Below are 13,636 nucleotides of genomic sequence, written 5' to 3' on the forward strand. Positions count from 1 at the left end.
TGGATGGATGGATGGATGGATGGATGGATGGATGGATGGATGGATGGATAAGTTCTTGGGTTGGATCTAAATCTCTACCTCTAAACTTAATATTTCACTTGAACCTACAAAATTAGCTTCAAACTAAATGTTTAGTTATCAGGCTAAATATTATGGTTGAAGCTAAATCTTTAGCTTCCAGCTAAATACGCATCCAGACTGAGTAAAGATGTCTGACGGCGAGTCTGGCTTTGGTCATCCTCTTCCTCCTCCTCTTCCTCAGGTGTCTTGGAGGTGATTCCTTGGTCCATGTCCGGCTTCCTGAATGTCTCTCACGGATGGCTGCCCTCCCACGGCCCCGGTGACCTCCACTACTTTGGGCAGATCGCCGCGCTCAACGACTGCCTCTACCGGAACATGTACCGGTCCAAATACGTGGCTCTGCACGACGTGGACGAACTCATCCTGCCCCAGACGGTCAAAACGTACGAAAAAACGTTCACATTGCGATTCATCCAGCAGTGAAAGTTTATTCAGAGCTCCACAAGACCAAGCTTTTATTTTGATAGTCCACTTCCACTTATCGCCAAACAAGTTTGTACATTAGCCAAACATTTAGCTAGCAACATTTTTGTCAGCAAGTTAAATATTTAGAAATGTTTAGTTTGGAAAATTAATAGTTTTGTTCTCAAACTGAAAACAAAACTAATAGATATGGAGCTAAATATTTAGCTTGGAACTCTGATAATTATAAGTGTGTTTTACAGTGTAACTTTATAAATGGAACCCCATAAATATTTAGCTTCAAAATTAAATATCTGGCTGTAATACTTGGGTCTAAGCTAGTTTTTATAGTTTACAAAGCAAATGTTTAGTTAACAGACTAAATGTTTTGATGTAAACTAGATATTTAGTTAGCAGCTAAATATTTAGCTCTAAAGCTAAATATTTAGCTTGCTAATTAAATATTTCATTTTTAAACTACGACTTGTTTATAAATGAGGAAAATATGACTATAAAAAATGAATCCCATTTTTTTCTTGTATGTCAGACTAAATTACTCAAAGTGTTGCAGATTATTTTTGACAGTGTAACTTTACAACCCAGATCCGACCAAAATGAACACGAGTGAGGTTCTGATTTCCAAATAACCAGAAATGAAACATGAAAGTCATCACAACAATGACCGTTTTAAAAAGTGTTTCACTTTCCTCCCTTCAGCTGGACGGAGCTGCTGCCTCTCCTGGAAAGTAAGTACACCCAGAACAAATGCTTCATGTTTGAAAACAACGTGTTCCCCAACAACGTGACGCTGCCCCGGGGCGGCACCGACCCGGCCCGCTGGAGGGGCGTCCCGGGCGTGGACGTCCTGGCCCACCTCCACCAGGAGCCCGTCCCCAAAGATCACGTTTACGAAAAGTTCAAGATCATCGTCAACCCTCGACTCGTCACCGCCGTCTCCGTTCACGGCGTGCTCCAGTCCCACAACATGGACGGCTGCGCCTGGGTGGACCGGAACATCGCGCGGATGTACCACACCAGGTAGAGCGCCACCTCCTGGTTCTTCATGACAACCAATCACCTGACCGCTTCATCGCAAAAACACCAGCGAAAATATGAGAAACAAAAACCACATGGAAGTTAAAAACATTGTGTAAAATAACTATTTGACTTTTTTATCAAGGTTGGCGAAATAATAAAAACTGAAACTGAGAAATTAATGGGGAAAAACTTTTATGAAACCAACTAAAACATACAGAAGTTAAAGATATAATAAAATCCTTATTTTTCATTTACGGCTCCCCCTGCTGGCTACGCTGGTCCGCAAAGTTGGGAGAAATCATCAGACATTTCGTTGTTCAACAAAAATTAAATGCTTTTTTTGGAAATGTGTCAAATTGTCAAGTTTGGACATTTTCTGAGTTTAAAAACTAAAAAATGTACAACTTTTTGAGCTCAGAAGTCTCTTGGTGGAAATGTACACGTCCTTTTTTATAATATACAGTGGTGCCAATACATTGTTGTATTTTTTTCATCAAGAAAGAAAAGAACACAAATTATGTTGATCATGTAACATAATTTGGAAGCAAAGAAGGAAAAGGAAAACATTTTATAGGCATTAAAAATGAGCAACATATGTGGAAACAAACGAGTGAAAGTAACCATCCACTGATTCTTACTTTCTATAAATGAAGTCCTTGTCTGTTTCTTTTCAGAGCTCCGATGCAAACCGAACTGACCTCAGACCAGCTGGTTTATGACGGCAGACTGCTGAGCTACAGCGAAACGCTCATCCAGGCCGTAAACGTCACGCTCAGGGAGAGCGGGATTCTCTGACCGAACGACTCAACGGACATCAACAGCGGTCAGAAGACATTGACCAGAAACGGGACAATTAAAAATATTTTTGAAATGCACTGTGAAAGTATTTAACTACATGCATCTTTGAAAGAAAGAAAATACGGTTGTAAGAACATGATGTGGTGAAGATTTGAAAGTTTACAGGAACACAAAACTAAACCATTCAGTGATGAATGAAACAGTCCTTACAATCACCTCACTTTTTAATTTATTTTTGTTACTTATGTGAATCATGATAATTTTGTTCTTTAAAATAACATTTCAGCTCTACTTTATGTCTGTCCATCTGATTATGTAATTTTTAAAATGATTGATGTTTTCAGTTAATCATTCAGTACTTCAGGAGTCAAGATTTTTAAAAAAGAGATTCATTACTGCAGTGTAATGAAAGAATATTAACAGAAACACAGCTTCAGTGGCGCTTATAAAAAATTTAACGTAAATTTCAGGATAACTTCATTATTTAACATGATGACCAGGGGAGAGCGCGAACGAGGTCCCCCACTACCATAAATTGTGCAGTTGAGATTCTCCCATGTGGAGAATTCACAGAGGTCAGATCGCCGCAGTGCAATGGCTGATCCTCACCCTGGGCGATCCACCTACAGGATCATGGAGTCACCCCTGCCAGGTAAGTATGCCGTTCATTCCTCTGACCGACCCTTATCAACGTCACACATCCGGTTCTGACTCACGGTGGGAGAGTAAAATATTCCCTCAGTCACTGTAGGATTTAACTTTCAACTTTCATCCTCAGGATTTGTCTATAAAAATATCTCAGAAATATCAGAGGTTTTTTCTAGCAAATTTTATACTTTTCAAACTCCAATTTCAGGAATTTTCTAGAGAAAAATTGAAATTATAAATCTTAACATTTGAGATTAATTTCCTCTCTTTGCTCTCTGCTTCGCTACAGCTAGCATAGCCTTGCATGAATGCTAGACTAGTTAGCATAGCCACGAAAGACCGTGGATAAACTATTTCCCAGTAACAGTAAGTTGTTTTTCTATTAGCAGATTTAGCAGCAAATACACGAGTGAATGACAGCGCTACGCCCCGCCTGCTGGCTCTGATTGGCTGTTTCTGCAGTTTCTACTGGAAGCACTTTGAGTATTGGCTTGCTCTATTATTTCTGATTATGTCTCGTTTTTTCAGTGACATATAACAGCAAATAAACATAGAAATAATAAAAACAGGAGTAATAAATTTCCACTCAGATTTTAAGATTAATCTCAGAAATTTTCTAAACAAACATTGAAATTTGTAATTTCACGAATTTGCTGGGGGAAAAAAAAAATCTAATTTTCAAATTTAAAGACAAATAAATTGAAATAAAATTGCATGAGAAAATCTGAGGCGAATCTCGAAATTTGAGGATTTTGGTAGAATTTTCCTTTAATGTATGATGGCCCTGTTACGCCTCCTACAGATTATACTGACATGACAATGAAATATGTTTAAAATATGTAACTTTAGTGGTTTTACCAATTAGCTGTTTTTCAGAATAAAGCAAGTTTAAAGTAACATTTATAGTGACACTTTACAAAAGCCTGTGTGACCAGCAGGTGGAGATATTTTTAAAAGTGACGAGATGCACCGGAACACAGATTTAAGTGCACAATATTTTATTTAACAATTCTTTCAAACATTTTTAAAAACAAGGCTTCAGGCCCACTACTTGGTCCCTGGAACAAAAGGAACACACAAGGAAAAAGGACAGACAAGATCAATTATTCCAAAGGAAATAAAACAAAACATGCAAAAGAAATTAGTAAATCAACCCAAAAAGAAAACAAATTAGTAACTTCAATCACAAAACAAAACTAAAAGAAAACAATGTAACAAATCGTTGTCATCCGCTTCCAAATGCCCTTCGATGGGGCCACAGGAGTAACGCCCCGCCCACACAGCCTGCCCAATCCGCAATGGGTTTAGTTGAGAGCGGCCAAAACAACAGCAAGACAAGACAAGACAGCAGAGCGTCCAAAGCGCTGCAGCTCCAAACAATCAGTTGCCTGAAACAGAAAAACCCATTAACAGTGGATCCATTTAAAAGAAATCAAAACCTAAATAACGGGTAGCTTACCCGGGGGTGGAAACACAGCGTAACCCGGGAGGAAGCGGGTCAGCAGGTGAGGACCAGACGGAAGCCGCACGCCACAGCAACCCCCACCTGCAGCCGCCAACGCCATCAGAGCAACACTGCAGAAACGCACGACAGGTGTAGCACCCAAAAACCAACCATGATCCCAGCCACGGATAGCAAAACTGGCACTTACGATCGCAGACGAGTCGACCAAACCCACAAGCCGACATATAGCCGCCGACCGTAGCAACAGTGGGAGACAAAGACGCAGGCAACCTGCAGCGGCCCGCCCAACTGTAAAGGCGTTCGATTCGCGCAGCAATCAACGGTTCCCGGTGCACAGAGTGAGGGAGGGTGGAACACCATCCCACCAAACCCGACAAAGAGCAGAAAGTTTTCAGTCTTTTGTTGAATAGTAAATATTACAGAAATGTTAGTACAAGCAGTTTGATATAAATTACATTTAACATGATGACCAGGGGAGAGCGCGAACGCAGTCCCCCACTACCATAAATTGTGCAGTTGAGATTCTCCCATGTGGAGAATTCACAGAGGTCAGATCGCCGCAGTGCAATGGCTGATCCTCACCCTGGGCGATCCACCTACAGGATCATGGAGTCACCCCTGCCAGGTAAGTATGCCGTTCATTCCTCTGACCGACCCTTATCAACGTCACACATCCGGTTCTGACTCACGGTGGGAGAGTAAAATATTCCCTCAGTCACTGTAGGATTTAACTTTTAACTAAACATCCAGAAATTCTGAGAAATAATACATTTATAAAAGAGAAATCAAAATTAACCAATATGTAGACAGTTTATAGCTCCCAGAATGCTTTGCGAAAAGGCTGAAGCATGTTAAAACTTTTAGCATTTAAAACTTATTTCGTCTTCAAATAAACCTAAGCAACCTAACAAACGGTATAACTGATTACATGTGCAACAACTAACTAAATTATATTAATAAATCTAAAATGTAAAGGAAAACAAACAAATCTGTTATTTTGTATCTATACCGGCGTTACTGGCCGCTCTGCTGCTGCCACCTGCTGGTCAGAGCGAGGAATGACATTTAACGGAATAAAACTGAATGAATGACTTTGTTTCATCTCAATGGGCACCAGAGTGATTGGCAGCGCTAAGCCCCGCCTCCTGGCTCTGACTGGTCGCTTCTGACTGAGTGGAGAGTTTCTTCAGTTTGTACTGGGAGCACTGGGAGAGGCAGAGGAGTTTGATTCCTTCTCTGATTATTTGTCTCATATTTACGACGGAGTGAACACAGAAAGAATAAAGTGGAAGTAAATTTCCACTCAGAGATTCAGAAGTCTCAGGTTGTTCTGAGAAAATTCTCGTTAAGATTTTGCTGGGAAAATTCTGAGATTAATAAAACATTTCTGAGATTTTCCAGCATATTTTTAACATTTTAAACTTTTTATTTTCTTTCCCCCTTGGAAATGTTCAGCCATTGGAGATCAGAGATGTAAAAATCGTTTATTGAGTTCAGTCTCAAAGTTATGAGTTTATTGGTGGAAATTTATTCTTACTCCATCGTATTTATTATACTGTCATGACATAAGATATTTTAATCAAATATGTAATAATATTTTTATAAAAGTGACATATACAGCCTTAATAACTTGTTTCATGAATTAATGACAATTTTTCAGTAACATTGGTTTTAACACATTAACCTAGCCAAAAATGAGCTTTATATTTAATGATAAGACAATATTTACTTGTAAAAACCTCAAAGGTAAAAATAACGTAGGGTTAAAAATGTATTGTTTAACATGATGACCAGGGGAGAGCGCGAACGCAGTCCCCCACTACCATAAATTGTGCAGTTGAGATTCTCCCATGTGGAGAATTCACAGAGGTCAGATCGCCGCAGTGCAATGGCTGATCCTCACCCTGGGCGATCCACCTACAGGATCATGGAGTCACCCATGATAGGAAGCGGGTCAGCAGGTGAGGACCAGACGGAAGCCGCACGCCACAGCAACCCCCACCTGCAGCCGCCAACGCCATCACAGCAACACTGCAGAAACGCACGACAGGTGTAGCACCCAAAAACCAACCATGATCCCAGCCACGGATAGCAAAACTGGCACTTACGATCGCAGACGAGTCGACCAAACCCACAAGCCGACATATAGCCGCCGACCGTAGCAACAGTGGGAGACAAAGACGCAGGCAACCTGCAGCGGCCCGCCCAACTGTAAAGGCGTTCGATTCGCGCAGCAATCAACGGTTCCCGGTGCACAGAGTGAGGGAGGGTGGAACACCATCCCACCAAACCCGACAAAGAGCAGAAAGTTTTCAGTCTTTTGTTGAATAGTAAATATTACAGAAATGTTAGTACAAGCAGTTTGATATAAATTACATTTAACATGATGACCAGGGGAGAGCGCGAACGCAGTCCCCCACTACCATAAATTGTGCAGTTGAGATTCTCCCATGTGGAGAATTCACAGAGGTCAGATCGCCGCAGTGCAATGGCTGATCCTCACCCTGGGCGATCCACCTACAGGATCATGGAGTCACCCCTGCCAGGTAAGTATGCCGTTCATTCCTCTGACCGACCCTTATCAACGTCACACATCCGGTTCTGACTCACGGTGGGAGAGTAAAATATTCCCTCAGTCACTGTAGGATTTAACTTTCAACTAAACATCCAGAAACTCTGAGAAATAATACATTCATAAAGAGAAATCAAAATTAACCAATATGTAGACAGTTTATAGCTCAGAATGCTTTGCGAAAAGGCTGAAGCATGTTAAACTTTAGCATTTAAACTTTTCGTCTTCAATCTAAGCACCTAACAAACGTATAATGATTACATGTGCAACAACTAACTAAAATATAATCTAAATTAAAGAAACCATCTGTTATTTGTATCTATACCGGCGTTACTGGCCGCTCTGCTGCCACCTGCTGGTCAGAGCGAGGAATGACATTAACGGAATAAACAAACTGAATGAAAGCTTTGTTTCATCTCAATGGCACCAGAGTGATTGCAGCGCTAAGCCCCGCCTCCTGGCTCTGACTGGTCGCTTCTGACTGAGTGGAGAGTTCTGCAGTTTTACTGGAGCACTGGAGAGCAGAGTTGATTCCTTCTCTGATTATTGTCTCATATTTACGACGGAGTGAACACAGAAAGAATAAAGTGGAAGTAAATTTCCACTCAGAGATTCAGAAGTCTCAGGTTGTTCTGAGAAATTCTCGTTAAGATTTGCTGGGAAAATTCTGAGATTAATAAACATTCTGAGATTTCCAGCATATTTTAACATTTTAAACTTTTTATTTCTTTCCCTTGGAAATGTTCAGCCATTGGAGATCAGAGATGTTAAAAATCGTTTATTGAGTTCAGTCTCAAAGTTATGAGTTTATTGTGGAAATTTATTCTCACTCCATCGTATTTTTATACTGTCAGACATAAGATATTTAATCAAATATGTGAAATATTTTTATAAAAGTGACATAGCAGCCTTAATAACTTGTTCATGAATAATGACAATTTTCAGTAACATGGTTTAACACATTAAACTAGCAAAAATGAGCTTATATTTAATGATAAGACAAATTTACTTGTAAAAACTCAAAGGTAAAAATAACGTAGGGTTAAAAATGTATTGTTAACATGATGACCAGGGAGAGCGCGAACGCAGTCCCCACTACCATAAATGTGCAGTTGAGATCTCCCATGTGGAGAATCACAGAGGTCAGATCGCCGCAGTGCAATGGCTGATCCTCACCTGGCGATCCACCTACAGGTCATGGAGTCACCATGATAGGAAGCGGGTCAGCAGGTGAGGACCAGACGGAAGCCGCACGCCACAGCAACCCCCACCTGCAGCCGCCAACGCCATCACAGCAACACTGCAGAAACGCACGACAGGTGTAGCACCCAAAAACCAACCATGATCCCAGCCACGGATAGCAAAACTGGCACTTACGATCGCAGACGAGTCGACCAAACCCACAAGCCGACATATAGCCGCCGACCGTAGCAACAGTGGGAGACAAAGACGCAGGCAACCTGCAGCGGCCCGCCCAACTGTAAAGGCGTTCGATTCGCGCAGCAATCAACGGTTCCCGGTGCACAGAGTGAGGGAGGGTGGAACACCATCCCACCAAACCCGACAAAGAGCAGAAAGTTTTCAGTCTTTTGTTGAATAGTAAATATTACAGAAATGTTAATACAAGCAGTTTGATATAAATTGCATTTAACATGATGACCAGGGGAGAGCGCGAACGCAGTCCCCCACTACCATAAATTGTGCAGTTGAGATTCTCCCATGTGGAGAATTCACAGAGGTCAGATCGCCGCAGTGCAATGGCTGATCCTCACCCTGGGCGATCCACCTACAGGATCATGGAGTCACCCCTGCCAGGTAAGTATGCCGTTCATTCCTCTGACCGACCCTTATCAACGTCACACATCCGGTTCTGACTCACGGTGGGAGAGTAAAATATTCCCTCAGTCACTGTAGGATTTAACTTTCAACTTTCATCCTCAGGATTTGTCTAAAAAAATCTCAGAAATATCAGAGGTTTTTTTCTAGCAAATTTTATACTTTTCAAACTCCAATTTCAGGAATTTTCTAGAGAAAAATTGAAATTATAAATCTCAACATTTGAGATTAATTTCCTCTCTTTGCTCTCTGCTACGCTACAGCTAGCATAGCCTTGCATGAATGCTAGACTAGTTAGCATAGCCACGAAAGACCGTGGATAAACTATTTCCCAGTAACTGTAAGTTGTTTTTCTATTAGCAGATTTAGCAGCAAATACACGAGTGAATGACAGTGATACGCCCCGCCTCCTGGCTCTGATTGGCTGATTCTGCAGTTTCTACAGGAAGCACTTTGAGTATTGGCTTGCTCTATTATTTCTGATTATGTCTCATTTTTTCAGTGACGTATTACAGCAAATAAACATTAAAATAATATAAACAGGAGTAATAAATTTCCACTCAGATTTTAAGATTAATCTCAGAAATTTTCTAAACAAAAAAAACATTGAAATTTGTTATTTCCTGGAATTTTTTTTTTTAATTTTCGAATTTTAAAACTAAGAAATTTAAATAAAATTGCATGAGAAAATCTGAGGCGAATCTCGAAATTTGAAGATTTTGGCAGAATTTTCCTTTAATGTATGATGGCCCTGTTACGCCTCCTACAGATTATACTGACATGACAATGAAATATGTTTAAAATATGTAACTTTAGTGGTTTTACCAATTAGCTGTTTTTCAGAATAAAGCAAGTTTAAAGTAACATTTATAGTGACACTTTACAAAAGCCTGTGTGACCAGCAGGTGGAGATATTTTTAAAAGTGACGAGATGCACCGGAACACAGATTTAAGTGCACAATATTTTATTTAACAATTCTTTCAAACATTTTTAAAAACAAGGCTTCAGGCCCACTACTTGGTCCCTGGAACAAAAGGAACACACAAGGAAAAAGGACAGACAAGATCAATTATTCCAAAGGAAATAAAACAAAACATGCAAAAGAAATTAGTAAATCAACCCAAAAAGAAAACAAATTAGTAACTTCAATCACAAAACAAAACTAAAAGAAAACAATGTAACAAATCGTTGTCATCCGCTTCCAAATGCCCTTCGATGGGGCCACAGGAGTAACGCCCCGCCCACACAGCCTGCCCAATCCGCAAAGGGTTTAGTTGAGAGCGGCCAAAACAACAGCAAGACAAGACAAGACAGCAGAGCGTCCAAAGCGCTGCAGCTCCAAACAATCAGTTGCCTGAAACAGAAAAACCCATTAACAGTGGACCCAGATAAAAGAAATCAAAACCTAAATAACGGGTAGCTTACTCGGGGGTGGAAACACAGCGTAACCCGGGAGGAAGCGGGTCAGCAGGTGAGGACCAGACGGAAGCCGCACGCCACAGCAACCCCCACCTGCAGCCGCCAACGCCATCAGAGCAACACTGCAGAAACGCACGACAGGTGTAGCACCCAAAAACCAACCATGATCCCAGCCACGGATAGCAAAACTGGCACTTACGATCGCAGACGAGTCGACCAAACCCACAAGCCGACATATAGCCGCCGACCGTAGCAACAGTGGGAGACAAAGACGCAGGCAACCTGCAGCGGCCCGCCCAACTGTAAAGGCGTTCGATTCGCGCAGCAATCAACGGTTCCCGGTGCACAGAGTGAGGGAGGGTGGAACACCATCCCACCAAACCCGACAAAGAGCAGAAAGTTTTCAGTCTTTTGTTGAATAGTAAATATTACAGAAATGTTAGTACAAGCAGTTTGATATAAATTACATTTAACATGATGACCAGGGGAGAGCGCGAACGCAGTCCCCCACTACCATAAATTGTGCAGTTGAGATTCTCCCATGTGGAGAATTCACAGAGGTCAGATCGCCGCAGTGCAATGGCTGATCCTCACCCTGGGCGATCCACCTACAGGATCATGGAGTCACCCCTGCCAGGTAAGTATGCCGTTCATTCCTCTGACCGACCCTTATCAACGTCACACATCCGGTTCTGACTCACGGTGGGAGAGTAAAATATTCCCTCAGTCACTGTAGGATTTAACTTTCAACTTTCATCCTCAGGATTTGTCTAGAATAAAATCTCAGAAATATCAGAGGTTTTTTTCTAGCAAATTTTATACTTTTCAAACTCCAATTTCAGAAATTTTCTAGAGAAAAATTGAAAATATCAATCTTAACATTTGAGATTAATTTCCTCTCTTTGCTCTCTGCTACGCTACAGCTAGCATAGCCTTGCATGAATGCTAGGCTAGTTAGCATAGCCACGAAAGACCGTGGATAAACTATTTCCCAGTAACTGTAAGTTGTTTTTCTATTAGCAGATTTAGCAGCAAATACACGAGTGAATGACAGTGATACGCCCCGCCTCCTGGCTCTGATTGGCTGATTCTGCAGTTTCTACAGGAAGCACTTTGAGTATTGGCTTGCTCTATTATTTCTGATTATGTCTCATTTTTTCAGTGACGTATTACAGCAAATAAACATTAAAATAATAAAAACAGGAGTAATAAATTTCCACTCAGATTTTAAGATTAATCTCAGAAATTTTCTAAACAAAAAAAACATTGAAATTTGTTATTTCCTGGAATTTTTTTTTTTAATTTTCGAATTTTAAAACTAAGAAATTTAAATAAAATTGCATGAGAAAATCTGAGGCGAATCTCGAAATTTGAAGATTTTGGCAGAATTTTCCTTTAATGTATGATGGCCCTGTTACGCCTCCTACAGATTATACTGACATGACAATGAAATATGTTTAAAATATGTAACTTTAGTGGTTTTACCAATTAGCTGTTTTTCAGAATAAAGCAAGTTTAAAGTAACATTTATAGTGACACTTTACAAAAGCCTGTGTGACCAGCAGGTGGAGATATTTTTAAAAGTGACGAGATGCACCGGAACACAGATTTAAGTGCACAATATTTTATTTAACAATTCTTTCAAACATTTTTAAAAACAAGGCTTCAGGCCCACTACTTGGTCCCTGGAACAAAAGGAACACACAAGGAAAAAGGACAGACAAGATCAATTATTCCAAAGGAAATAAAACAAAACATGCAAAAGAAATTAGTAAATCAACCCAAAAAGAAAACAAATTAGTAACTTCAATCACAAAACAAAACTAAAAGAAAACAATGTAACAAATCGTTGTCATCCGCTTCCAAATGCCCTTCGATGGGGCCACAGGAGTAACGCCCCGCCCACACAGCCTGCCCAATCCGCAATGGGTTTAGTTGAGAGCGGCCAAAACAACAGCAAGACAAGACAAGACAGCAGAGCGTCCAAAGCGCTGCAGCTCCAAACAATCAGTTGCCTGAAACAGAAAAACCCATTAACAGTGGATCCATAAAAGAAATCAAAACCTAAATAACGGGTAGCTTACCCGGGGGTGGAAACACAGCGTAACCCGGGAGGAAGCGGGTCAGCAGGTGAGGACCAGACGGAAGCCGCACGCCACAGCAACCCCCACCTGCAGCCGCCAACGCCATCAGAGCAACACTGCAGAAACGCACGACAGGTGTAGCACCCAAAAACCAACCATGATCCCAGCCACGGATAGCAAAACTGGCACTTACGATCGCAGACGAGTCGACCAAACCCACAAGCCGACATATAGCCGCCGACCGTAGCAACAGTGGGAGACAAAGACGCAGGCAACCTGCAGCGGCCCGCCCAACTGTAAAGGCGTTCGATTCGCGCAGCAATCAACGGTTCCCGGTGCACAGAGTGAGGGAGGGTGGAACACCATCCCACCAAACCCGACAAAGAGCAGAAAGTTTTCAGTCTTTTGTTGAATAGTAAATATTACAGAAATGTTAGTACAAGCAGTTTGATATAAATTACATTTAACATGATGACCAGGGGAGAGCGCGAACGCAGTCCCCCACTACCATAAATTGTGCAGTTGAGATTCTCCCATGTGGAGAATTCACAGAGGTCAGATCGCCGCAGTGCAATGGCTGATCCTCACCCTGGGCGATCCACCTACAGGATCATGGAGTCACCCCTGCCAGGTAAGTATGCCGTTCATTCCTCTGACCGACCCTTATCAACGTCACACATCCGGTTCTGACTCACGGTGGGAGAGTAAAATATTCCCTCAGTCACTGTAGGATTTAACTTTCAACTAAACATTCAGAAATTCAGAGAAATAATACATTTATAAAAGAGAAATCAAAATTAACCAATATGTAGACGGTTTATAGCTCCCAGAATCCATTGCGAAAATTCTGAAGCATGTTAAAACGTTTTGCTTTTAAAACTTATTTAGTCTTCAAATAAACCTAAGCAACTTAACAAACGGTATAACTGATTACATCTGCAACAACTAACTAATTTATATTAATAAATCTAAAATGTAAAGGAAACAAACAAATCTGTTATTTTGTATCTATAACGGCGTTACTGGCCGCTCTGCTGCTGCCACCTGCTGGTGAGAGCGAGGAATGACATTTAGCTGTGAGATATTTCATACTTCTAATGCAAAGCAAAGATTTCATAATAATGAAGCATATTCATAAACACAAACTGTATCTAAAGTGACCACAGAGATTTTTAAGTGTTTTATCTTAATGAAAGATGGAAAGAAATGATTTAATATTTAAGGGCGATCATAACTTTCAGATCAATTCATGTGAAAGTGAAACAATAATATATTAAGCTATGTGGGGTCAG

At 40.9% G+C, this 13,636-nt stretch overlaps 1 protein-coding gene, 3 long non-coding RNA genes and 7 other non-coding genes across 11 annotated transcripts in view; 1 reads left to right on the forward strand and 10 right to left on the reverse strand.

The window, feature by feature from the left end:
- The window catches only part of LOC103475232 (uncharacterized), a 19,103-nt gene extending 16,520 nt beyond the window's left edge, over window positions 1-2,583 (forward strand). The window contains exons 9-11 of the mRNA XM_008426697.2: window positions 263-464; window positions 1,201-1,521; window positions 2,196-2,583. Of these exons, the coding sequence (XP_008424919.2) occupies window positions 263-464; window positions 1,201-1,521; window positions 2,196-2,316 (644 nt within the window). The 3' untranslated portion in view covers window positions 2,317-2,583. The remainder of the gene's footprint in view (window positions 1-262; window positions 465-1,200; window positions 1,522-2,195) is intronic.
- A 233-nt stretch (window positions 2,584-2,816) lies between these two features.
- LOC145554748 (U1 spliceosomal RNA) lies at window positions 2,817-2,979 on the reverse strand. Its single transcript, XR_014090741.1, has one exon. It is a non-coding gene; the product is annotated as a U1 spliceosomal RNA (small nuclear RNA).
- Window positions 2,980-3,948: 969 nt separating this feature from the next.
- On the reverse strand, window positions 3,949-5,427 carry LOC145554726 (uncharacterized). Its single transcript, XR_014090712.1, has 2 exons — window positions 4,427-5,427; window positions 3,949-4,355 (listed from the first exon to the last, which is right to left on the reverse strand). It is a non-coding gene; the product is annotated as an uncharacterized LOC145554726 (long non-coding RNA).
- On the reverse strand, window positions 4,903-5,065 carry LOC145554770 (U1 spliceosomal RNA). Its single transcript, XR_014090761.1, has one exon. It is a non-coding gene; the product is annotated as a U1 spliceosomal RNA (small nuclear RNA).
- A 796-nt stretch (window positions 5,428-6,223) lies between the features above and the next one.
- LOC145554749 (U1 spliceosomal RNA) lies at window positions 6,224-6,385 on the reverse strand. The gene has a single exon (XR_014090742.1). It is a non-coding gene; the product is annotated as a U1 spliceosomal RNA (small nuclear RNA).
- A 438-nt stretch (window positions 6,386-6,823) lies between these two features.
- On the reverse strand, window positions 6,824-6,986 carry LOC145554744 (U1 spliceosomal RNA). Its single transcript, XR_014090737.1, has one exon. It is a non-coding gene; the product is annotated as a U1 spliceosomal RNA (small nuclear RNA).
- Window positions 6,987-8,664: 1,678 nt separating this feature from the next.
- Window positions 8,665-8,827, reverse strand: LOC145554745 (U1 spliceosomal RNA). Its single transcript, XR_014090738.1, has one exon. It is a non-coding gene; the product is annotated as a U1 spliceosomal RNA (small nuclear RNA).
- Window positions 8,828-9,788: 961 nt separating this feature from the next.
- On the reverse strand, window positions 9,789-11,298 carry LOC145554528 (uncharacterized). Its single transcript, XR_014090502.1, has 2 exons — window positions 10,267-11,298; window positions 9,789-10,195 (listed from the first exon to the last, which is right to left on the reverse strand). It is a non-coding gene; the product is annotated as an uncharacterized LOC145554528 (long non-coding RNA).
- Window positions 10,743-10,905, reverse strand: LOC145554746 (U1 spliceosomal RNA). Its single transcript, XR_014090739.1, has one exon. It is a non-coding gene; the product is annotated as a U1 spliceosomal RNA (small nuclear RNA).
- A 570-nt stretch (window positions 11,299-11,868) lies between the features above and the next one.
- Window positions 11,869-13,155, reverse strand: LOC145554529 (uncharacterized). Its single transcript, XR_014090503.1, has 2 exons — window positions 12,345-13,155; window positions 11,869-12,275 (listed from the first exon to the last, which is right to left on the reverse strand). It is a non-coding gene; the product is annotated as an uncharacterized LOC145554529 (long non-coding RNA).
- Window positions 12,821-12,983, reverse strand: LOC145554747 (U1 spliceosomal RNA). The gene has a single exon (XR_014090740.1). It is a non-coding gene; the product is annotated as a U1 spliceosomal RNA (small nuclear RNA).
- Window positions 13,156-13,636: the final 481 nt, after the last annotated feature.

The sequence above is a fragment of the Poecilia reticulata genome, chromosome 13, assembly GCF_904066995.2.
Source record: "Poecilia reticulata chromosome 13, P_reticulata-male-v2, whole genome shotgun sequence".
Classification (NCBI taxonomy): Eukaryota; Metazoa; Chordata; class Actinopteri; order Cyprinodontiformes; family Poeciliidae; genus Poecilia; species Poecilia reticulata.